General features: G+C 47.5%; 1 protein-coding gene across 3 annotated transcripts; it reads left to right on the forward strand.

Annotated features, from left to right (window-relative positions):
- Positions 1–7,808: 7,808 nt before the first annotated feature.
- Positions 7,809–24,290, forward strand: CALCOCO1 (calcium binding and coiled-coil domain 1). 3 transcript variants are annotated; one of them, XM_030822519.1, is made up of 15 exons: positions 7,809–7,886; positions 10,022–10,200; positions 10,540–10,642; positions 11,651–11,841; positions 13,231–13,389; positions 13,799–13,947; positions 15,583–15,673; positions 19,013–19,168; positions 19,383–19,637; positions 20,105–20,230; positions 20,715–20,810; positions 21,173–21,281; positions 21,514–21,713; positions 22,208–22,314; positions 23,292–24,290. In XM_030822519.1, exons 2-15 carry the CDS (start codon positions 10,045–10,047, stop codon positions 23,467–23,469), a joined length of 2,076 nt encoding a protein of 691 aa, XP_030678379.1. In that variant the 5' UTR covers positions 7,809–7,886; positions 10,022–10,044; the 3' UTR covers positions 23,470–24,290. The 3 variants fall into 3 exon arrangements, with proteins under 3 accessions (XP_030678379.1, XP_030678381.1, XP_030678380.1); XM_030822520.1 differs by having other exon boundaries at positions 7,823–7,886; positions 10,025–10,200; XM_030822521.1 differs by lacking the exons at positions 22,208–22,314; positions 23,292–24,290 and adding an exon at positions 22,095–22,196.
- Positions 24,291–24,854: the final 564 nt, after the last annotated feature.

Here is a 24,854-nt window from a genome sequence, read left to right on the forward strand (position 1 = left end):
AACAGCCACTCCCACCCCTACAACACTGACCCAGGCACAAAGGAAGTCACCACAAACAAGAGAGGACAACCAGTTATTTTCAAGAATGACCAGCCCAACCTCACCAACAGGAAAACTAGAGATTGTGGGGGTACAATCAGAAACAATGATAAGAATGATTCCTCTATTAGGAGAGGGGCTGAGACTTGGGAGGTCTCCATGCATTTTTATGTGAGCTAATTAATATACAAATGTTATGTACAATGAAGATGAACATCTATTGCCTTTGCAATCCCGAACCTGCTCCTCTTGGTACTAATACACACACACACACACACACACACACACACACACACACACACTCTGTATGATTAGCTGGACTGTTTTTCCCAGCACGTAGGTTTCTAAACTATCTTCCGTCTTATCCCTTAAGAGCAAGTTTGGAACTACACAAAGGTGGCCAGGAAGGCTGGGCTCCACAATACAAGGAAAGGCTTTCTGGAGACTCAGATGTACCTCAAATCTTCTTTGTCCAGAAGGAGAACAACCTCCCCCATGCCAACCTTACCCATGCCCACCCGTAAACCTACTCCTGGCTGGGCGCAGTGGCTTACACCTGTAATACCAGCACTTTGGGAGGCTGAGGCGGGTGGATCATTTGAGGTCAGGAGTTTGAGACCAGACTGGTCAACATGGTGAAACCCTGTCTCTACTAAAAATAACAACAACAACAACAAAAAAAACTAGCAGGGCGTGGTGGCGCACGCTTATAATCCCAGCTACTGGGGGAGGTGGAGGCAGGAGAATCGCTTGAACCTGAGCGATTGTTACAGTGAGGTTACAGTGAGCGGAGATCACTGCGCTCCAGCCTGGTGACAGAGCGAGACTTCGTCTCAAAAATAAATAAATAAATAAACAAACAAACAAACAAACCTACTCCTTCTGCCAACGTCCCCTCTCAGGGAAGGACTGCATCCACTCAGATGCCCAAGCCAGTACCCTGGGATCAGCCACGACCCTTCCTTCAGGTTAGGATGAGACATGGGAGCCTGTTGCATGTATTAAATGACTTAGTGACTTTTTTTTTTCTTTTCTTGAGACAGGGTCTCACTTTGTTACCCAGGCTGGAGTACAGTGATGCAAACACTGCTCACTGCAGCCTCGACCTCCCGGACTCAAGTCATCCTCCCACCTCAGCCCCTAAGTAGCTGGGACCACAGACATAAACCACCGTGGTCAGCTAATTTTTGTATTTTTTGTAGAGACGAGGTTTTGCCATGTTGTCCAGGCTGGTCTTGAACTCCTGAGCTCAAGCAATCCTCCCACTTCAGCCTCCCAAAGTCCTGGGATTACAGGCATGAGCCACCACACCTGACCCCCTTAAGTGATTTCTTTAAGCTAAAAGTTTAACTTTTTTAGCATCACATGTCTACAGACATCAAAATCATTACTTTAAAAATCAAAATGTCCTGTTTCCTTCATTGTCCACATCCTGCATGCTACTTCCTAAATATCTCTGTGTCTATCCAATTTGCTGCATTCTCTCTGGCAGACGAGAGACAGGTCTTAGCAAGATAACTGAGCTGCTTCCTTGTTGTGTTCTCAGGCTCCAGGGTTAACCTCCCCGCTTCTCCCAATTCCCATAGCACTAGGGAGGCCAGAGAAGCATAGGGGACAGGCCAAGCCACACAGTTTCCCAGAGAGAAGTATTTTGAAACTTCCAGAAAGCTGATAGAATTGCAAAGTACATGAAATCAGCTACTTAAATTGTGACCACAACACACAGCTATTTATTTTGTGATGGGGTAAAAATTTTCAAACTTTTTATCAATAGAATAATAAAAATAAAGAAACCCTATAACCATATGAATAACACTATCTTGAGGGAAATCGGCCACATTCATGACCAATCAGCCAGTGGCCTTATGCCCCACCATTTTGGTTGGCTGAATTCCAGTCTTTCTTCAGCAGGGGATCTTTGCTTATGTGTGATTCACAAAGTTGATGCTCTATAACTTTCAGTGGAACAAATGTGACACTAATAGAGGTATGAGCACGTGGCCAGATTAGAATCAAAAGTCTTCTCGTCAGAGGTATCTCTTCTCCCAGGACAACTCTACTGATTCTAGAATGTTGATTCAACCCATGTTGATAGAGCATGGAATGGGCACAAGACTAGATTCCATCTCCAGCCCCTATTATATGAGGCCATATGATGGGTTCCCACCAATAGGATATAAGTGGAAGTAATGTGTTACTCCCAAGCTGTGAAAGTTTAGAGTGTGGGCCTTCTCCACATGCTTGCTCTTCCCCATCTGCTGGCGGTGACACCTGGGCAACCTGAAGCCACATATTTCAGATGGCAGATCCACAGCATGAACAGATCTGGATTCTTGAGTCACCTGACCACAAATATCCACATTGGACTTATGTGATACATAAATTCTTACCACGTTAAGACACTGAGATCTGGGGGTTGTCTGTTGCAGCTGTTATATCTACTCTAATACACAAATCAAGGTAATGAGGCCAAAATGGCAAAAAAACAGACTTGTAACACTGTTGAATTTGGACTGTGATGGATGCAGAGGGCACAGGAGAGCACTCTCGAGTCAGGAATTCTTGATTTACATCTCATACTAGGGGCTGGGTACAGTGGTTCATGCCTGTAATCCCAGCTTTTTGGGAGGCCAAGGCGGGCAGATCACCTGAGGTCAGGAGTTCAAGACCAGCCTGGCCAACACAGTGAAACCCCGTCTCTACTAAAAATACAAAAGTTAGCCAGGCATGGTGGCAGGCACATGTAAATCCCAGCTACTCAGGAGGCTGAGGCAGGAGAATTGCTTGAACCCTGGAGGCAGAGGTTGCAGTGAGCCGAAATCATGCCACTGCACTCCAGCCTGGGTGACAGAGTAAGACTCTGTCTCAAAAATAAATAAATAAATCTCATACTAGCTATGTGGCTTTGCTCAAGTTATTTAATCTTTCCGAACTTTGATTTTTTTCATTGATAAAAATTATATAATAATAGTATGATCTGAACACTTTGATAGTAGAGTGGGTTGATGGGTCTGCAGAGTGAAGGAGCTGCAGACCCGAGTATAGTTGAGAACTCTAAACCATTCTTCCACCCAACCCTAGGTCAACCAAGGAACTAAGAGGACAAAAGAAAATGGGCCAGAGACCTTAAAGAAAAGCCCCAAGGAAATCAAACTTTGCGCTAAAATTACATCAGTGTTTTTCCTACTTCCCACAGAGTCCACAGTTTGGAAACATTCAGAACAGCCTACAATATCTGATAGAGCTGCTTCTGTGTGTTTGTAAAGCACCCAGCAGAGTACCTGGTACATGGCAGACACTCAGTACTATTAATAACACTGGCCATTATTATTTTCTCAGAAAGCATCTTGTTATATTGGGAAAGGTATAGGTTTCAGAATAAGATTGTTCTTAGAGGCTTTTTTTTTTTTTAGACCGGTCACATTCTCGTCGCCCAGGCTGGAGTACAGTTGGTGCATTCATGGCTCACTGCAGCTTTGATTTCCCAGGCTCAGGTGATTCTCCCACCACAACCTCCCAAGTAGCTGGGACTACAGGTGTGCACCACCACACCTGGTTAATTTTTGTATTTTTAGTAGAAACAGGGTTTTGCCATGTTGCCCAGGCTGGTCTCTAACTCCTGGGCTCAAGCAATCTGCTGGCGTTGGCCTCCCAAAATGCTGAGATTATAGACATGAGCCACCGCGCCCAGCCAATAAGTTACTCTTAAAGTCTCAGTCTCTTCATCTGTAAAATCTGGATACCACCTTGCACAGTTATTGTGATGATTCAATGGGTGAAAGAGCACCTCTCACATAGTAGCCACTCAACTAGTGGTAGCTCCTCAAAGCATTCCCAGAGTCCAGGGCCAGCTTCCATTAAACATTTATTATGTGGTGGGCACCAAGCTACATGAGGCAATACCAGAATTAGGACTTTTGCAAAAGAGAAAAGAGACAACATTTCAGGGAAATGGATTTATTTTTCAGCAGCTCCTTCCCCAGTTCTATGGAGCCCTTCGACAATCATGGCAGTCATCTCCCTTCCCCAGACAAGAGTTAAACTATATTCTGAAAAAAAAAGAACAGTCCCCAAATCTCCCACTCTCACTCAGAATTCTTTGATCCCAATAACGGTAACTTCCACCTGTCTTCACAGTATTATTCCCCTTTTTCAAAAAATCTTCAGTAACTAACTTCCCATTCCTGATGGGAGTGAAGTCCAAACCTTTGCACATGATGTATTGATTAGGAAAACAGTAGCTACTATAAAAAATAAACCCCACATTTTAGCAGTGTAACAAAAATTGAAATTGATTTATTGGTCAAGTGAAATCTAAAACACATGATCCTGATTAGTGGTCAGCTCTCTGCCAAGTGATGATTCAGGGAACCAGCTTCCTTCCATCCTGTGGCTCCACTGTCTTTAACATGTGGCCTTCAGAGTCACTGTGCCTAAGGTCATCTTCATCAAGCTAGACAGGAAAAAAAATATGAACGATCTTTTTTGGAGGGTTTTAGGGGCCAGACTTGAAAATGGAACACATTAATTAAAGGAGAAGCTTAAAAATGTGGTACAGCTGTGTGTCCAAGAAAAAGAAAGAAACAAGTTCTGATAAGCACAGCTTATCAGGCAGGCTCTGGCTCACCTGACATTCAAAACTCTCTATACTCTGGCTTAAGTCTGTCTTTCCAATTTTATCTTCCATTGTCCAATTATCCAACGGTAGCTTCTTTTTGTTGTTGCTGTTGTTGTTGTGTTTTGTTTTTTGAGACAGAGTGTCACTCTGTTGCCCAGGCTGGAGTACAGTGGTACCATCCTGGCTCACTGCAACCCCTGCCTCCTAGGTTCAAGCAATTCTGCTGCCTCAGCCTCCCAAGTAGCCGGGATTACAGGCACGTGCCACCACACCTGGCTAATTTTTGTATTTTTTGGTAGAAACAGGGTTTCGCCAGTTGGCCAGGCTGGTCTTGAACTCCTGACCTCAAGTGATCCACCCACCTCAGCCTCCCAAAGTGCTGGGATTACAGGAGCGAGCCACCACGCCTGGCCTCCAACTGTAGCTTTTATTCAGCTTTGCTGCAATCACAACCTACCCCCAAATCTAAGGGACTCACAACAACCAATGCTGGCTTCTGATTTATGTATATGCAGGTTGTGGGTAAGCGGCAGCTTGGCTCCACAGGTCTTCTCATTCCCTGGCCCAGGCAGAAGGAGCAACTCTCATGTGGATTATTCCCATTCTAGTGGCAGAGAAGAACAAGAAAGTGGAAACTCACGTGTTCAAACACGGCATGAGTCACATCTGTTCACGTCCCATCAGCCAAGTCATGAAACATGACAAAGCCCAAAGTCAATGACATGAGACATCTATTCCTTCTACAGGAGATACTGCAAGTCACATGGCAGTGGGCAGGAATGAGAGAGGAAATAATTTCAAACAATTACTCCATCCACTACAACTGCCATTTTCCATCTGGAGTACATGGCAGACATTACTACCCAGCACTCTTTCCTCAGAATCCTCAACACAACATTTCAGGCAGACATTACCAATAATCTGAGTTTGCCTAAATAAATAAATAAAGGTTGAAATTGATGTGCTATTATGTGACTCTAGGCTCATTATCCATTCCCACCTCCAAATCTTTGCTTTGGCCTAGAAGAAGCTTACCCTCCCCATTCCCCATCTTGCCAAACTACCCAAATTTAATCTATGCTTCAAATATTTGAATATTTGAAAGTAATGACTATAATTAAAATAACGAATTACATTTATTATTTTAAAATAATGAATTACATTTATTATTTTAAAATAATGAATTACATTTATTATTTTAAAATAATGAATTACATTTATTATTTTAAAATAATGAATTACATTTATTATTTTAAAATAATGAATTACAATTTATTATTTTAAAATAATGAATATTTTCTATTCATTCTTTCAATAAAATTAACTGAATACCTAGTATAGTACCTGACACATATTTGTTGAATGAATGTTTCACATTACATTGTGCCTTGCACTGAGCACATAAATGCTCAGTGAACATTTGTCTCCCGTTAATGAACCAGCACTGTTCCTTAGAACAATGGGAGTTAGTATCACATGCCAGAGTTTCTGGACTGGGAGTATGGTGACTGCTTGTGCTTAAATCCTGATTCTGCCACTTACTAGCTGGATGACTCCAGGCAAGTCATTAATTGTGCCTCAATCTCATCATGTGTAAAATGGGGATAATAACAAGGCGTATTACATAAGCCTGTTGTATTAAATGGGAAAATTCTTAGCATAGTTTGAACAGATCATAAGCACCCAAGAAATGGAAGTTGTTACCATTTTTAGCTCCGAGACTGTTTTCTCGTAGACCTTTATTTTGGGCGGAAGACAAGAGCCAAGAACACTTGAGACTTGGGTCCTTGAACAGACCTCACTCTTAACCCACTTCAGACCTTGAGCTACCTCCTCATCCAGAAACTGGTTCCCTAACTCATAAATCCTGATTAATGACACAGACACATCACCTTAACGTTTGTGCAGCCCAGTAACTAATTGTTAAGTGCCTGGAGATCTTCAGATGAAAGACACTCAGGGCAGACACTGCATTCAGTCATAAAAGCAAAACACTACCAAAAAACTTGGAAAAGGCAGAAGCTCCGTAACTTAGTGAAGTAGAGAATTAAAGCAGGCACCTATGAAGAGGAAATCAATCCTTAAGACTGTAATCCTTTAATGCAGAGCCAGAGAAAGAGTTAATTCTGAATGCCTCCGACTACAGGGATGGAGAATGGCAAGAGTGGCGACAGGATGCCCAAGTCTATGACGTGACTTGGGGTGTGGGGGCCGTGTCAATCTTTCACCTCTCCTAAATAAAAACCAGAATGTCAACATGTATTGTTATCCTAATTAAGCCACTTACAAGGCTTGGGCAAACAGGCCCCTATAAGTGGCTTGTTTGTGAATTGTGACAGGTCCTGAATTATGCCAAGCTCCCTTTTCAATTTCATTCTTCTCATTCCACCGCTCCTACCACCACCTCAGGCAATTGTATCCTCTTCCTAGACCCAGAAGCCACTCTAGGGGAGCCCAGTCCAGATGTGTATGGTCAGGCCCCTCAGCACTGAAATCCTCAAGTTGGAAGAAAATGTGCAGAAGACATCATTCTTACAAGGTCTGTCCCTGAGATTGAAGTAAAGAAGAAACTGCTACACCCCAGCTATCAGTTTCCCATCCCCAAAATGGTGGGTAGCTGTGGTGTAGTAGCAAGAACATATGACGTGGAATTAGCCAAGGCTAATGGAGTTCTACATTTCATAACTTTGACACTTCACACCGCCTCCTTAACCGTACTTCAGTTTCTACATCTATCAAGCGTGCATAACGCTTAACGCCTACCTCACAGGTGGGTGTGAAAAGTACAGGACGGGACGCAACAGAAACCGCTCTGCCCACCGTTAAAGCGTTATACAGAAGGCGTTAGAGCCGTAAATCCTCCCCAGCCCCCAACAACGCACGTTACAAACCAGCAGCCACCCCTAATGCAGCCGGCCCCCTCCTAAGGGATCATGGGCCTTGAAGTCCTTTGGTGGCCACACCCTCGTTTGCTGTCACAGGAGTGAGAACTACGCCTCCCAGGATGCCGCAGTGAGGCCGCCGTCACGGACGCCCTCTTCCCCGCCCTCCTTGCGCGCAGCCTTCTGGGATGTATAGTCCTAGATCCGAGCGCGCGGCGGCAAAAGAGCGCAGAAGAACCACAAACCCAGAAGCCCTCGCGCCCACTCTTCTCCCACCCCCTCCAGAAGTCGGAGTGCTGTTTTTGTTGTTGGTGAAAGGTGAGGGGAACAGCTGATCCGACTGTTGGGTAAGAAACTTGGCCTAATTGGGGGCGATCTTATGGGAGGAGAGGGTCACCCCACTTTCCAGTTTAGGGAAGGATAACGTAAGGGAACTGTCGAAGGGGGATACAGGAGCGTTTGGGTTTTAACGCTTTCCGTACTGGAGAAGCCACCCCCGCTGTTTGGGGAGATCTTGGTTTCAAGGGGACTCTGATGGGGGGGCGCCCCTCGTCGTCCTCTCTTTCTTCTCAATACGTCTCTATAAAGCTGATCCCTTTAGGGGAGCTGAAATCTGCTTATTCTCTCCCAGGCAAGACGTGTCCCCTACACGTCTTCCCTCTCTCCCCTACGCAAATCCAAAGGCCTTTACGACGCTGAATCCCTGGGGAGGAAGGGGGACCTTCCAAGTTGTAGAAAGTCAGGGAACTCTAGAGCCCTACAGAGTAGGGAGTGGGACACCCGCTCTCCGCCCCCCATGTGAACATCTGAATCAGGCTACACACCTACATCTTAGGTGCCCAGAACTTTCTTTCGGACATGAAGAACGTTTACAGCTGTTACGGATTTTCTTTGTGGGGTGTGTTTTAGGGTTCTCCAGGTATATCTTTGGGGACAACTTACCCCCACCCTTAGAAAGCTGGAAGAATTGCATTTGGAGAAAACATGGACTAGTTTCAACCGGGAATTTTTCAGAGAGATGAACGTAAAAAAAAAAAACTTTTTGTTCTACCTATTTGGGGGGCAGAAGTTGCCCCTTTTTGTGTTGCTGGCTCACCTTTATCCACTGAGTTTCTGTTTTCTTTTAAAGCTCCTGTCCCCTGGACTTCAGCCTGATGTGGGTTTGTGATGTTTGGGGGCGTGCATATGACTAGTGGCAATGGCTGGTTGGACATGTCAGCTGTGAGTGACACAGGAAGTAGATTAGTGGGCTGGAAAGGAGTGATGAATAAGAGGGCCATCTCACAGCCCTGGACTGAGGAGTACTCTTGATCGTTATTATTGTTATCTGTCCTCACCCCACCCTCATATTTTCCAATTAACTCTCCCCAGCTAACTTGGAACACCCCTTCCTCTCAACCCCATCCTATAGTGTGTCTCCAGCTACCAATACAAACAGATGGAAGGATGGAGGCTGACGGGAGCAGAGAGAAAATGAGGAGAGAAATACTAAAGTGAAACTAGTAGGTTTCTAGTCCTGCTGCAGGCACAGTCTGGAGAGAAGAATGTTAGGGTTTTTTTGAAATATCTCCCCTTTCCTCAACGTTAAATATACATTTCCACTTCTTGGGGCCCCTTACTTTCCACTTTCTAGTCTGTTCCCTGCCCCGGGGTGGGGCTTTCCTGGCTCCAGGCCCCCACATTCCATCTCCCCACCCCCACCACGTTCCTGCTAAGCGCCTCACTCCACCCTTGAAGTTGCCGCCTCCAGAATTCTTGACTTCCTGGAATAATAAGTCGAGGGACAGAACCTGTCTTTCCTTATATCCTCCCCTTCCCTTTGTCTCTTGGATGCCAGCAGAAGCTTTCTGCTTCCCTAGAATTCCTGGGGGTAGGCAGCTCAGAGAGATGAAAAGAGCTGAGAGCTCAGGAGCCTAAGGATTTGGGCTGTCAGTTCCCCCTGACCCCCAGCCATATTCTAGCTCTGAAAGCTCAACCATTCCTTTCAGAGATTAGTTGCTGCTTTCTGATATCATAACTCATTCCTAGATACAGCTGGGTCAACAAGCTTAGGAGTAGTTAAGGACACCTCTCTCAATAAGAGGGCCCCACACCTCAGTTGGATTTTGAATTCAAGAGCCAGGATGTGTGGGAGATGGGATGGAGAAATGGAGGCTGTCGACCAAGTCTCAGTATCCCAGGCTCTGTCCCCCTCAGTGTCCTTTTGGGAGCAAAATTAGAGAAGTCTGAACCCTCAGAAGGGTCTATGAGCCAGAGCGGGTACAGTGTGAGACAGGATGGGGACGGACTTGGAAGGCCAGACCTACATCCTAGAGACTAAGAGTGATACCTCAAAAATGTCCCGTAACCCTCAGGGACTAGAAACCAGGTATGCCTTATCTCCAGGTTTAGTGGCAGGGGCTGTGAGTGTGTGGTGCTGGAACTGTGGAGGGAAGGAGGTGAACTGGAGAGACTTTAGGATATCAACCCTTTCTTTCATAGGAAGACAGATATCTCAAGGCCAGAATGGAAGAATCACCACTAAGCCGGGCACCATCCCCTGGTGGAGTCAACTTTCTGAATGTAGCCCGGACCTACATCCCCAACACCAAAGTGGAATGTCATTACACCCTTCCCCCAGGCACCATGCCCAGTGCCAGTGACTGGATTGGCATCTTCAAGGTATCTCTGGAACCCCTTTTGGCTTAGGCTTATGGGCTGTGGGTTGGTTGGAATAAGGGGAATGATTGGGCTCTTGAATTCTCAACCTCATGTTGATAGAGAAGAAGAGAGAAAGATGTCACAGATGACAGAGGCCACCTGTATAACCAAAGCACATATTTTCTCCATCTTAGCCTTGTTCTTTACTGACACATTAGTGTCCCTCCACTTTCCCTTTCTCTTGTCATTGTTGCCACTGTAGCTCCATCCTGCCCCCCTTATTCAAGCCCTCAGCCCTTTCTTCCATCTGTAGAAGGTAGTTCCATGACCATACCTTTCTCCAACCTTGGGCTTTCACAGGTGGAGGCTGCCTGTGTTCGGGATTACCACACATTTGTGTGGTCTTCCGTGCCTGAAAGTACAACTGATGGTTCCCCCATTCACACCAGTGTCCAGTTCCAAGGTACAAGGGAAGATGGAAAATTGGGAGAGAGGAGCCAAGGCAGTAGAGGTTTGAAAGAAGGTAGTGGGCTCAGAAACATTAGAAGTTAGGCACAAAGGACAAGGAAAAATAAACGAAAATAAATATAATGAGAATATATCCAACAGGGCTCAGCAGATAGAGAATCATGGGATTATCGCAGAATCAGGGACATAGAAACAGAAGGAACTTCAGAGGGCATCTAGTCCCATGTCCTACTCAAAGAAGGAAAAATGGGGGGGCGGGGGGTAAGGAAGAGGGGGAGGTAGCATTATGTGGTGAGAAGAGGGAAAGACCTGGGTTCAAATCCCACCTCTAACACTTACAAGCTGTTTGGCCTTGGGCAAATTACATAACCTCCCTGTGTCTGTTATCTTAACAGTAAAAGGGGATGCCTGGCTTATAGGGACATTACAAGGATTTAAAAATGAAAGCTGTAGGCCAGGTGTGGTGACTCCAGCACTTTGGGAGGCCAAGGTGGGTGGATCACTTGAGGTCAGGAATTCAGGACCAGCCTGGCCAACATGGCAAAACCCCGTCTCTACTAAAAATACAAAAAAATTAGCCAGGCGTGGTGGTGCATGCCTGTAGTCCCAGCTACTCACGAGGCTGAGGCAGGAGAATCTCTTGAACCTGGGAGGCGGAGGTGGCAATGAGCCAAGATCGCGCCACTGCACTCCGGCCTGGGCGACAGAGCAAGACTCTGTCTCAAGATAAAATAAAATAAAAAGTGTTACCACAGTGTCTGGTACATGGTAGGCACTCACTACATGGTAACTAGCATTATTATGATTATGATAGAGGGGGAGTGGGTTTGGGAAAGAAAGGAAGGAGAGGGACAGGCAGAAAGGAGGGAGAAGAGTATCCTAGGAAAAGAAATGGCCTGTGGGAGGTGGAGAAGAGAAGAAACAGTATATGGAACACTGAGCAAGGGGCTAGAGCCAAGGACAGTGGATCATTGGGGTCCTGGGTCCATTCTTCTTCCCACAGCCAGCTACCTGCCCAAACCAGGAGCTCAGCTCTACCAGTTCCGATATGTGAACCGCCAGGGCCGGGTGTGTGGGCAGAGCCCCCCTTTCCAGTTCCGAGAGCCAAGGCCCATGGATGAACTGGTGACCCTGGAGGAGGCTGATGGGGGCTCTGACATCCTGCTGGTTGTCCCCAAGGCAACTGTGTTACAGGTGAGAAAAGAGCAACAGAGTTATTCCCAGGCAAGGGAGTGGGAGACAGCATTGCAAGAGGACCCTTCCTACCTTACCCTCCCTTCATCTGTGGCCTCAACTAAAGATCTCACTGAAAGTTAGACAAAGTCCTGCCTCCAGGAGAGTCTCAGTCTAACATAGGCATACGCGAACATGTAAGGCAGGAAAGGAGACCACCCACAGGCCAGTGTAACTCAGGATTTCATAAGAACTTTTGCAGCCTTCCTTCTCCACGCACTACATCCTGCCCTATGCCCTAGAGGAAGATCAAAGGGTGGACAGAGGCTACTCCAGGGAACATTCAGAGAAAGCGGAGCACAAGACCTGCTTCCAGGACAAGTGGGGAGTGAGAGCAGATAGGCAAGGCCCCAGACCTGTACTATCCAATACCAAAGGCTCTTAACTATATATGGCTCTTGAGCACTTCAAATGCAATTAATCCAAACTGAGATGTACTATAAGGGTAAAATATATTCCAGATTTTGAAGACTTAGTATTTTTTAAAGAGAACGTAAAAGACTTCAATAATTTTTATTTTGACTACTTGTTGAAATGATACTGTTTGGGGTTTTTGTGTTTGTTTTTTGGGTTTTTTTTTCTTTTCTTTTCTTTTTTTTTTTTTTGAGACAGCCTTGCTCTGTCACCCAGGAAGACGTTTATATCTCACGTAAGTGAAAGATGTGTGAGTTCCTACTCTGTTGCGTTTTCACAATCATGATTCTCATTTGAGCCTTACAACAATTCAGACTAAGGGATCATGTTACAGATGAGGACACAGAGACTTAGAGAAGTTAAGAAGCTTGTTCAAAATCACTAGCTAGCTGGGTGTAGTGGCATGTGTCTGTAGTCCCAGCTACTGGGGGAGACACTGAGGTGGAAGGATTGCTTGAGGCCAGGAGTTTGAGGTATGGTATGCTATGGTTGCATCTATGGCTAGCCACTGCACTCCAGCCTGGGCAACATAGTGAGACCCTATCTTTAAAAAAAATCACATAGCTAGTAAAAATTGCATTGAAGATTTGAACCCAAGTCTGTCCAACTCCAGAGCAGATAGGGTAAAATTAGGGGAGCCATCCCTTGTGTCTGTGTTCATTGACTTGTGCCACACGAGGGATTCCTGCAATTGCTGGGTGAGGAAAGGGCCAGGCCTAGGGTGGGGTGAGGTAAGAGAGATGGGCAATTCAGAGTGCCATGAGCTGGTGCGTCTGACTGGGTGGTGGACGGGATTCGGTAGCACACTGAGCATCCCCTTCCTCACCTCTTGTATGTAACTTCCCAACCCCAAAGTGCACCTGGAGAGTGGTAAGGATGGGACCTTAGAAGGGGTACTCCACCAGCACACTCCCCTTCTCCTTCTGCTGCCTGTAGAACCAGCTCGATGAGAGCCAGCAAGAACGGAATGACCTGATGCAGCTGAAGCTGCAGCTGGAGGGACAGGTGACAGAGCTGAGGAGCCGAGTGCAGGAGCTCGAGAGGGCTCTGGCAACTGCCAGGCAGGAGCACACGGAGCTGATGGAACAGTACAAGGTGGGAGCTGGGCCAGGTAGGGGACAGGGCCTGGCTGCTCACCCAGCGTCCAAAATCTGAACCCAGTGAAGAGGGTGAAGGAGAGATGTTAGTGGGCTTTCACAATGGTTCTGGCATCAAGGAAATAGGTTTAAGGGGTAATGGGTGGGATTAAACTTGATGTGACAAGAGACATGTTCCAAACTTGTAATGAGACTCAGTTCTTTGAACATAGGAGTGCTGGGGTAAGGTGGAGGTGGCCACGTTGATAGGTAAGGGAATGTTCCCTTACAGTTTCTTTTTCAAGGAAGGCAATGTGATAGCCAGGTGGGAGCAGTCATACCCTGGTGTGCTCTTCCTAAGGCTTTGTTCCACCACTTGAGAGATGAGTCCCAATCTCCCTTTTCTTCTGGGGGAAACTTAATTTCAGGGGATTTCCCGGTCCCATGGGGAGATCACAGAAGAGAGGGACATCCTGAGCCGGCAACAGGGAGACCATGTGGCACGCATCCTGGAGCTAGAGGATGACATCCAGACCATCAGTGAGAAAGTGCTGACGAAGGAAGTGGAGCTGGACAGGTGAGGGGAGTCCACTGACCCCATCACTTCCTCTCCCTTCCGTGACCCCCCCACTCCAGCCCCCTCTCTCAGGCAAGCAGACCTGCTGTGTGCCTCACACGCTTTCTCTTTCCCTCTCACCCTCACTCAAGCTAGTTACTGGGGATACCCTCTTCTGCCGAGCTCTCTACCATCTTTCCAAATGCTCTTCTGTATTCCTGTGCTTCAGAAATAATCATAGTTACCACTTATTGTACAGCAAAAGCTGAGCAACAGCTAGGAGTGGAGGATTTGGAAGAAGAGAATGGATGGAAGTCAGTGCAAGATAAGAGAGGATGGATTTCAGATTTGGCCACAGGAAAGATAAGATTAGATTGTGTTCTTACTATTAAGAAACATTATAACTGGTGATCCGGAATGTTATGGAATCTCTGCCCTGGAAAAAAAGATACAAATCATAGACTCTTAGCACTGGGATTGTAAGATATGTGTGAGGGTATGTAAGAGGTCACCCTCAGGAGGCAGCCTCTTTAACATTTGACAGCTGTCATTTTTGTATCTCTTGTATTGAGCCAAACTCTACTCTCCTATAACTTACCAGGGGGTCCCGAGACCTCTGGAGCCACATAGAATAAATTTCTTTCTTCTTCCAGAAAATTGTTTTCTCTACCAAGTAGTGTAAATATTGACTACCACCTCCCGTGTCCATCCTTCAAATTTTCACCAGTTTAAACACTCTAGTTCCTTATTTCATTAAATGACATAATTATATTTCATTTAGTACTGGTAGGTGTGATATTTTAAAAAACTGTTTAAAAGAAAGAGGCATTCTATCCAACGCCCAAAGTAGTAAGTGAGTTCATCTGAGAGGCTTCTTCAGGATATGTTAGTCTCGCCCTAGGGAGATATTAGATGTCAACATTCTAAGTCATAGGTTAGAAAAGCAGTGGTCAGATTGAGCATCTGTAAAAGATTAGGGGCTGTCTAGACCAGGGGTCAACAACTATGGCCCACAAGCCAAATCTAGCCTGCCACCTGTTGTATAACCCACAGGTAAGAATAGTTTTTACATCTTTTAATGGTTAAGAACAAATTAAAAGAAGAATATTTTGTGACATGTGAAAGTTGTATGAACTTCAAATCTGTGTTCAAGTTTTATTGAAACATCATGCTCATTCATTTACGTATTGTCAATGGATGGTCCTGCACTACAATGGCAGAGTTGAGTAGATGCCACAGAGACCACATGGACTGCAAAGCATAAAATCTTTACTATCAGGCCCTTTACAGAAAGAGTCTGCCAACTTCTGGTCTGGATCAAAAGTTTATAATCAATAATGACTGCCCTTGTCTCAAAAAGACTAGATTCTAGTCTCTTGATTGAGTGAAAACAATGGGAGCCATCAGCAAAACATTCCTTAAAATATTACACAAAAAGATCAGAAAAACGATTTCTGTCTAAATTGTTCTCTAGAACCTGGAATCTTGGTTTCCTGGGGCTTAGAACTGGATCAGCTGGCTTGGGGATTTATGCATCCCAGAGTGAAATGGAGCTCTGGGCCTAGAGCAGCAGCAGCAGAGCACAAGACAGAGGCCTGAGTCCATTCCTTCTCTGGGTGGAGCAGATTGTCTGACATGTCATCCCACCAATCACAGGCTTAGAGACACAGTGAAGGCCCTGACTCGGGAACAAGAGAAGCTCCTTGGGCAACTGAAAGAAGTACAAGCAGACAAGGAGCAAAGCGAGGTAAGGGACTCAGAGTTGATTTGCTTTCGCCATTGTCCAGCCAGTGTTTGATTCCCTCTCGAGAGCCGGACACCAAAGGGAATAAAAATGTAAAGAAGACATTGTGTGCACTCTACTAGGGAACATAACACATACACCCCAATCAGGATTAGTCAGAGTGGAAAAGTGACATATAAGAGTGTCACAAGAGAAATCTTTTCTTTTTTGTTTTTCGGAGACAGAGTCTCACTTTGTCTCCTATGCTGAAGTGCAGTGGTATGATCTCAGCTCAGTGCAACCTCTGCCTCCCAGGTTCAAGCAACTGTCATGTCTCAGTTACCTGAGCAGCGGGGATTACAGGCACGTGCCACCATGCCCAGCTAACTTTTGTATTTTTAGTACAGATAGGGTTTCACCATGTTGGGCAGGCTGGTCTCGAACTCTTGACCTCAAGTGATCCACCCACCTCAGCTTCCCAAATTGCTGGGATTACAGGTGTGAGCCACTGCGCCTGGCCTCAAGAGAAATCTAATAAAGTATCGTGGAGCTCCAGGGAGGTGTATGAGTGCACATCTTGTTAGAGACATTAGAAAAGTCTTTTTAAAAGGAGTGTGGAGGCCAGGAACAGTGGCTCATGCCTGTAATCCCAGCACTTTGGGAGGCTGAGGCAGGCGGATGCCCTGAGGTCAGGAGTTCAAGACCAGCCTGGCCAATATGGTGAAACCCCCTCTCTACTAAAAGTACAAAAATTAGCCAGGTGTGGTGTCAGGTGCCTGTAATCCCAGCTACTCAGGAGGCTGAGGCAGGAGAATCACTTGAACCCGGGAGGCAGAAATTGCAGTGAGCCTAGATCACACTACAGCTCTCCAGCCTGGGCAACAGAGTGAGACTCTGTCTCAAAAAAAAAAAAAAAAAAGGGAGGGCCATGGCTGGGCGTGGTAGCTCACACCTGTGATCATAACACTTTGGGAGGCCGAGGCAGGAGGATTGTTCAAGCCCAGGAGTTCAAAACCAGCCTGGGCAATGTAGTGAGACCTCATCTCTACAAAAAATTTTAAAAATTAGCCAGGCATGGTGGCATGCACCTGTAGTCCCAGCTACTCAGGAAACTGAGGTGGAAGGATTGCTGGAGCCCAGGAGGTCAAGGCTGCAGTGTGCTATGATTGCACCCCTGCACTCTAGCCTGGGTGACAGAGCAAGATTCTGTCTCAGAAAAAAAAAGGGTGGAGTGTGGGGCATGTAGTAGCCTAGTACTTTCAAACCTTTTTAGCAGAACCCTTTCCTCTCCTCCCACCAATACAGTTTTTAATCTTTTGTGGAATCTCACTGAATAAACAAAAACAATGTTTTATTACTATAAATTTATTTTTATAAATTTGAATGTATAACCTTTACTTAAAAGGTAATGAAAGCAATTAGGTAATTTTGAGGCATACCAAACTTTGAAATGAGAGGCTATCGATGACTGTTCTGTCAGCCTCAGCAACTAATGTATTTCTGTATTTTATTTTGGTTGTACAATATCGAGAACACCTTGAGTCACACACAAGTAGATGCAAATAACAATTTTTAAACTGTCCACCTTGCAACTCAGTTTACTCTTCAATTCAATAGAAAATACAATAGAAACTATTCTGAGCTTTGCACAAAAATGAATTAACCTGGAAACATATGTCAATTGGTGATCTCCAGTGTGTTAACTTGTGATTTTATGGGTTTTATTTGTTTTGTTTGTTTGTTTTGAGACGGAGTTTCATCTTGTTGCCCAGGCTGGAGTGCAGTGGCGCAGTCTCAGCTCACTGCAACCTCTGCCTTCCAGGTTCAAGCGATTCTTCTGTCTCAGCCTCCTGAGTAGCTGGGATTACAGGCACCCGCCACCACGCCCAGCTAATTTTTTGTATTTTTAGTAGAGATGGGGTTTCGCCATGTTGGCCAGGCTGGTCTCGAACTTCTGACCTCAGGTGATCCGCCCGCCTCGGCCTCCCAAATCATGCCAAGATTGCAGGCCTGAGCCACTGCACCTGGCCTTGTGTTTTTTTTTTTTTTTTAACATAATTGTTAATAATTTAGAAGACATTCAAATCAAATATCTGCAGAACTCCTAAATCCCTTCTTCAGTACCCTGGGTTTATGTGGAAGATCATTAAAAAACCCTTTGCTCAGCAGTGAGAATAGGTAGAATTCGAGTAGACAGAGATGAGCGTGAGGCTATTCTAGGAATAGAGAAAGACATGAGCAAAGGCTTAAAGGCCAGAACACTCAGGGCAGTTGAATGTGTGGGTGAAGTGTTTGAGATAAGGCCTAGGTTAGACTGTGGAGGATCTTGAGCTTCATTTTTATTCCACAAGCAGTGAAAGGCTTTGATGATTTTTCAAGCAGGGGTGACATGTACTGTACTTATGGCCAGGTGTAGTGGCCCACGCCTGTAATCCCAACATTTTGGGAGGCAAAGGCAGGAGGATCCCTCGAGCTCAGGAGTTCAAGACAAGCCTGGGCAACATAGTGAGACCCTGTCTCGTCTCTACAAAAAAATACAAAAATTAGGCAGACCACACCTATATGGTGGCACACACCTATAATCCCAGCTACTGGGGAGGCTGAGTTGAGACAATTGCTTGAGCCCAGGAGTTGGAGGCTGCAGTGAGCTGTGACCATGCTACTTCACTCCAGTCTTGGCGACAGAGCCAGACCCTATCTCTAAAAAAGAAAATAACTGTATTTAAAGAATCAGAACTGTACCTAAAGAAGAATAATCTGATTCCCTTGTGGAGAATGAGCTAGTTATGAAGTTTTTCAGTAGTCCAAGCAAGAAATGACCAGAGTCTGAGATAACGTGGTTGTGGTGGTAATAGAGAAGGGGAAATGACTGTGACCAGGATGGAGAAGCAATAGGTTTTTCTGTGGGCCGCTAGGGAGAAGACAGAGCCAAGCATGGCACCAAGGGCACCAGGTTACTCCATCCTGAGTAACGTGGGGCTAGTTGGTATCCTGGACGGAAATAAGAGTAGGAAAGACCGGGATGGGGTGGGAGGTAAACTGTTGAGTTTAAGGGGCCTGTAGGGCATGAAGACTGAGTTTTGATTTAAGAGAAAGTATGGAGTAGCAGAAATGGTACATGGAATGCCTACATGGAAGACCCGAGGCTGTGATGCTGGATACCTCAGTTTGGGAGCTGGAGACTGGATATGCAGGATTGAGTTATTTGAGCTGAGAACCCAAGAAGGGCTGGCAATAGCTGAAGGCTTGAGTGTGTGTTAAATCTGAGAAGTGGAACCTTGACCTCTCTCATCACAATGGTTCACCTCCCAAGCCACCCCAACACACATACCCCTTTCCTTACCTGCTTTCCACTTCCCTCAGGCTGAGCTCCAAGTGGCACAACAGGAGAATCATCGCTTAAATTTGGACCTGAAGGAGGCCAAGAGCTGGCAAGAGGAGCAGAGTGCTCAGGCCCAGCGACTGAAAGACAAGGTGGCCCAGATGAAGGACACCCTAGGCCAGGCCCAGCAGCGGGTGGTGAGTAAGGCCCCTTGGCAACAGGAAACGGGAAATTCCAAGGGCAAGTTGTAGAAAAGCCTGAGTGTCTAAAGAGAAGGGGAGAGACATGGCTAAAGACTAAATAACACAACCCCGAGTCCTAATGCAGTGGAGTGGAGGGAGCCTGGTTACCTCCCCGGCTGACAAATGATTCACTGGGAACTCTGATCTCCATCTCCTCCTTTCTCCTGAGGCTGAGCTGGAGCCCTTGAAGGAGCAGCTTCGAGGGGCCCAGGAGCTTGCAGCCTCAAGCCAGCAGAAAGCCACCCTTCTTGGGGAGGAGTTGGCCAGCGCAGCAGCAGCCAGGGACCGCACCATAGCCGAACTACACCGCAGCCGCCTGGAAGTGGCTGAAGTTAACGGCAGGCTGGCTGAGCTCGGTTTGCACTTGAAGGAAGAAAAATGCCAATGGAGCAAGGAGCGGGCAGGGCTGCTGCAGAGTGTGGAGGTAGAGGGATGGGGGGCACCTGGCAATCTGATGGCCACTGCCCCCACCTCTGTGGGGACTCCTACATGTGGTCAGACCCTCTGGGAGGAGAGAAGAGGGGTTGAGAACCTTAGAAGACTCGGGTGGAGAGGGGCTTTGAGGGAGGTACACTTTAGTTTCTAGGCATGACCCATCCCTAACCGGGGTATCCCAATCCTGATCACCAGAGTACCTTCCTTGGAACAGAAACATTTTCTGTCCTAGAGCCCAGGCCCTGCCATAATGCCCATTCCTAATCAAGCAGCACCTGCCGTCATGTCCTGTCCTTCATTCAGAGGGTATAGGAAATGAAGGCAAAAAGGGGAAAGTGCTCTAAAAATGATGCTTTAAATAAAGGAAAGGACACAGTAAGGGATGGTGCTGTTGACAGTGGTGTTCCTTTTTCTTCCCCCTCCACCCTCCCGTTTTCCTTCTTGGCTATCTCCCAGGCAGAGAAGGACAAGATCCTGAAGCTGAGTGCAGAGATACTTCGATTGGAGAAGGCAGTTCAGGAGGAGAGGACCCAAAACCAAGTGTTCAAGACTGAGCTGGCCCGGGAAAAGGATTCTAGCCTGGTGAGGCACCCAGCCGCCAAGGGTCCTGTCCTATGGCCTCCTGAGGCATCCATACCCCTTCTCTCTGTCTTGGGTATGGGCTCAGAAGTGCTGGGTGTCCACTTACATGTTGGGTGGCATTTCACTTGCACACGCAAGCCCTCGCTGGTTTGAAATGTGCATTTTTTTCTGCTCTCAGGGCACGCATCTGGGCCCAGTAGAGGTGACTTAGGAGAATTATAGAGTGGCCCCCCCAGCCTAGAGGAAGTCATCCAGGTCCCCACTCGAGAGGCAGAGACTAAGACTTAGAAAACTGAGTCTCTGTGGCCCAAGACAAAGTACTCGTGGAGGAAGAGTGTTGGGAATTCCTGTGTGTGTGTGTCAGAGCAGGGAAGAAGCAGAGACATGGGGAGACCTGGTTCTAGATTGCTGGTCCTGGTCCTAGAGTCCAGGTTCTTGGAGGTACATTCTAGGCTCCAGATTCCATTGGGCCCTCTTCCCTCAGGTACAGTTGTCAGAAAGTAAGCGGGAGCTGACAGAGCTGCGGTCAGCCCTGCGTGTGCTCCAGAAGGAAAAGGAGCAGTTACAGGAGGAGAAGCAGGTGAGCACCCATAACCCAGGCCCCGTGGATGCCACAGGTGAGGACTTGAGGGCTAGAAACTTTGTAAACTCCCGTCATCTCTTGGCTTAGAAACTGTTCTCTCCAAGAGGGCCCATACCCTGGCTTCTCTTCTTAGCCGACTTGGCAGGACAGGGGATGATCTCCGGGAGAAGAGAGGGATGTAAGTGGTGAAGCGGGGGTGCTGGGGGGAGTGTCTGCCTGAAGTTGCCCCAATCTTTGCTGAAGGCATCTAATCCTGAGGAGCTAAGAGTTCTTCTTGGGTGCAGAGAATGGCTCTGCAGGCTAGCAAGGTTGGCACCTTCCCATTCTCTAGCACCTGCCTTTTTCCTTCCCAATTCCAGGAATTGCTAGAGTACATGAGAAAGCTAGAGGCCCGCCTGGAGAAGGTGGCAGATGAGAAGTGGAATGAGGATGCCACCACAGAGGATGAGGAGGCTGCTGCGGGGCTGAGTCCGTATAGCCCCAATCTTGAAACACCTCTTCCCCACTCTACCTCCCGCTGTTGAGGAAGGCTCCACGTAACCTTGCTGGGAGCTGCCTTTGCCTTCTATGTGTTTTGCCTTTTCTTTCCCAGACCCTGGCCCCTGTTTAGTCTAATGATACCCCTCATCCAGAGGAGACAGCTGGTCCAACTTCTCACAACACATCCTTTTTTCTTCTCTGCCTGCTTCATTTCCTACAGGCTGCCCGGCAGCTCTGACAGACTCAGAGGACGAGTCCCCAGAAGACATGAGGCTGCCATCCTATGGCCTTTGTGAGCGTGGAGACCCAGGCTCCTCTCCTGCTGGGCCTCGAGAGGCTTCTCCCCTTGTTGTCATCAGTCAGCCGGCTCCCATTTCTCCTCACCTCTCTGGGCCAGCTGAGGACAGTAGCTCTGACTCGGTGAGCAGTGGAGGAGCCTGCGCAGAAGCAGTAAGGAGGGGTAGGGCCAAACCCAAGTGTCCCAGCCTGGAGTGCAGCATGATCTTGGCTCACTGCAGCCTCTGCCTCCTGGGCTGAAGCGATCCTTCCACCTCAGTCTCCCAAGAGTAGCTGGGACCACAGGCAGGCACCCCCGGCTAATTAGAGAAGGAATCTTAGCCATACAGGGCTCTCTTTTTCCCAGGGGAGAGGAGGCAGGCCCAGCCTCTCTTCAATGCCACACCAGTAGCTATCATCCCAAAACCCAGACCAGCCCAATAGCCTCACTGCTTCTCCCCCACACTCATTCTCTTATTATTCACCAGCCCCTCAAAACACCTCTCCTGCCTCACTCTTCCTAAGCCCCTCAGGTCACTGTCCTAGCCTTGGCTGCTCTTCCCATACCTGTCCCAATGTGCTGCTCCCCCATCTTGGGACACCACCCCAAAGCCCAACCCTGTCTCTTCGGCATCTAGGAGGCTGAGGATGAGAAGTCAGTCCTGATGGCAGCTGTGCAGAGTGGGGGTGAGGAGGCCAACTTGCTGCTTCCTGAACTGGGCAGTGCCTTCTATGACATGGCCAGGTGAGTTCAACCAGCAAGGCCAGGAGGGAGGTGGGAGGAGGTCAGAGGGAAAGGGCATCCGTGTGGACAGTCACCAGGCCCTGCTCCCAACCCCTGCCCTTCTTGGCCTCAGCCAAGAAAAGGAGATACAGGTATGGTTAACAAGGAAAATGACTCACTGCTCCAAATCCCAGATGCCGTCAGGTAATCCCTACCCCTATCTTATCAATGCACTCAGAGGTCCTGCCTTTAACTGGCTTCTATGTTGTTCTAGCACCATCTTCTGCAGAGCCCAAATTGCCCTGCTTCCCCTCTCTCCTGCCTCTACCCCTTCCCCAACCACCAGGTAGGTACCTAGGATCCTCTGGGGAGGCAGGGAGGTGACCACGGGCCCCAGGGATAGGAGCAGAGAGAAGACTGGGATCCAGCATCCATCTGGCTACAACTGAAATGCTTTCCGTCTTCCCTGACTTCCCTCGGTGACCCTTAGGGAAGGGAACCTACAGAGGTGGGGGTTTCAGCTATCAGATTGTCCCCTTCTACCTTCCCTTTTATTCCCAGGTTCAAGGGGGCAGGTACAGGGAAGAGAGATTTGATTATCTAGTCCCAGTTTTGCCTGGATGTGAGATGGGCTCAGGGCAGGGAGGGGGGATGTTGTCATCCTTCTTGGCTGGAGCAGGAAGATGAAGGACGACGTCAGACTCATTTTCAGCCTCATTAGGCAGCAGACGGAGATGGAGGGAAGAGAGCAGGAGGTTGGGGGATGGGCTCTGCACTGCAGAGACCAGCAGGGACTAAAGAAGAGAGGACATGGGGAACTGGAAAAATAAGCCTTCCAGGATTGTGGGGAGAAAGACGCTGTGGGAGAGGCCAGGATGCTGCATTAGGCACAGGGTAACCTGGGAACCCAGGCACATGGGTCCTGCTCTCCGAAGTCTGCAAGTCAAGAAGGGAACAGAGCACACCGACCCTCTCCCTTTCCCCTCTATCTCTCTTAGTGGCTTTACAGTGGGTCCCCTGTCAGAAACCAGCACTGGGGGCCCTGCCACCCCCACATGGAAGGAGTGTCCTATCTGTAAGGAGCGCTTTCCTGCTGAGAGTGACAAGGATGCCCTGGAGGACCACATGGATGGACACTTCTTTTTCAGCACCCAGGACCCCTTCACCTTTGAGTGATCTTACGCCCTTGTACATGCACAAATGCACACTCATGCACACACACACACACACGCATACACTTAGGTTTCATGCACATTTTCTAGCACACTGGGCTCCATGATATTCTGTTCCCTAAGAACCGCTTCTGTGTGCCCGTTTTCATCCCAAGATTTCTCACTTCATCCTCTCCTACCTGGCTCTTTTGTCCCAGGGAGGAGTCCTGTTCGGAAGCAGTGGCTGAATTTACCCCCTGAAAGTGGTTTTGGAGGAACCGGGATGGAGGAGGCCTTCCCTTGTGGGAATAGAATCGTCCACTCCTAGCCCTGGTTACTTCTGATACACAGCCACTGCACACACACACTCACACTCACACTCCCTTGTCTGATGCCCCAAAGCCAATTCCTGGGGCACCCTACCCTCTCTTATTTGAGGTTTCTGTTTGTTTACCTGAGTTTTCTCTGGGGCCTGCGTAGAGGCAGCAGCATGGACATCACGGCCTCTCAGGTCCCTTTTGGTTTTCAGCTTCATTGGTTCCTCTTTCTGTTCCCCCATTGCCTTCTGTGCCCCACTCCAGCCTTTTCCATAACCTTAGGTATTCAGTTTGGAGGGGTTTTTTGTATTTTTGAGGATTCCTGTATTCTGTATCCTGTCCTCGCATCTCCTCACATGGAAAGAAATACTGTATTTGTGCCTTCTGTGAGGGATGGGGGGAACAAGTGGTCCCAGGTATCCCTATTTCCAAGCCCCCGCTCCCTCTCCAGGTCCCCCCACAGCAATAAAAGCTTCCCCCTGATATCCATCCGTTTGTAGTTTGAACAAATATATTTATATGATATATATGACTGTTGTCACAAAATGTGTTCTTATCATGAGGTTTGACTGGAACACAGGGCCCAGACCTCCGGCTCTTAGACCCTGGTGGAGGGAGGAGGAAAAGAGGGGACGCATCCCTGCCTCATGGCAGGGGATACTGGGCAGTTGCTGTCCTATCATGCCTCCTGGTGTGCTGGCCATGAGTGGGTTGTCTCAAGCGGGAGTCTGGCTTGGATAATGCAGCAGTTGGAGAGGGAGCAAACTCATGGGTCCCTGTCACTTCTGCTCAGGGTTTAGTCCCAGGGTGGGTGCATGCCGTGGAAAAATGGGACATTTTTCGAATCCACTGCCCAGACCTTCACCTTTCATAGCAGCCATCACTGTACCTTATGCCAAAGGACAGGCTTTATTCCTGTCAAGAGTGTACACCTTCGAGTATCTACTTAGTAAAAAATGCCCTAAGCCTCATACCTCTAAAGGCGATTTTATATTCCTCCTGTTTCTGTTTCTGTTTCTTTCTCTGTTGCCATCCCCTCATACCTGTATGCACACTCTGACTCAACAGTCACAAAAACACATTCATCCACTCT

Source organism: Nomascus leucogenys, chromosome 11, assembly GCF_006542625.1.
Source record: "Nomascus leucogenys isolate Asia chromosome 11, Asia_NLE_v1, whole genome shotgun sequence".
NCBI classification, from domain to species: Eukaryota; Metazoa; Chordata; class Mammalia; order Primates; family Hylobatidae; genus Nomascus; species Nomascus leucogenys.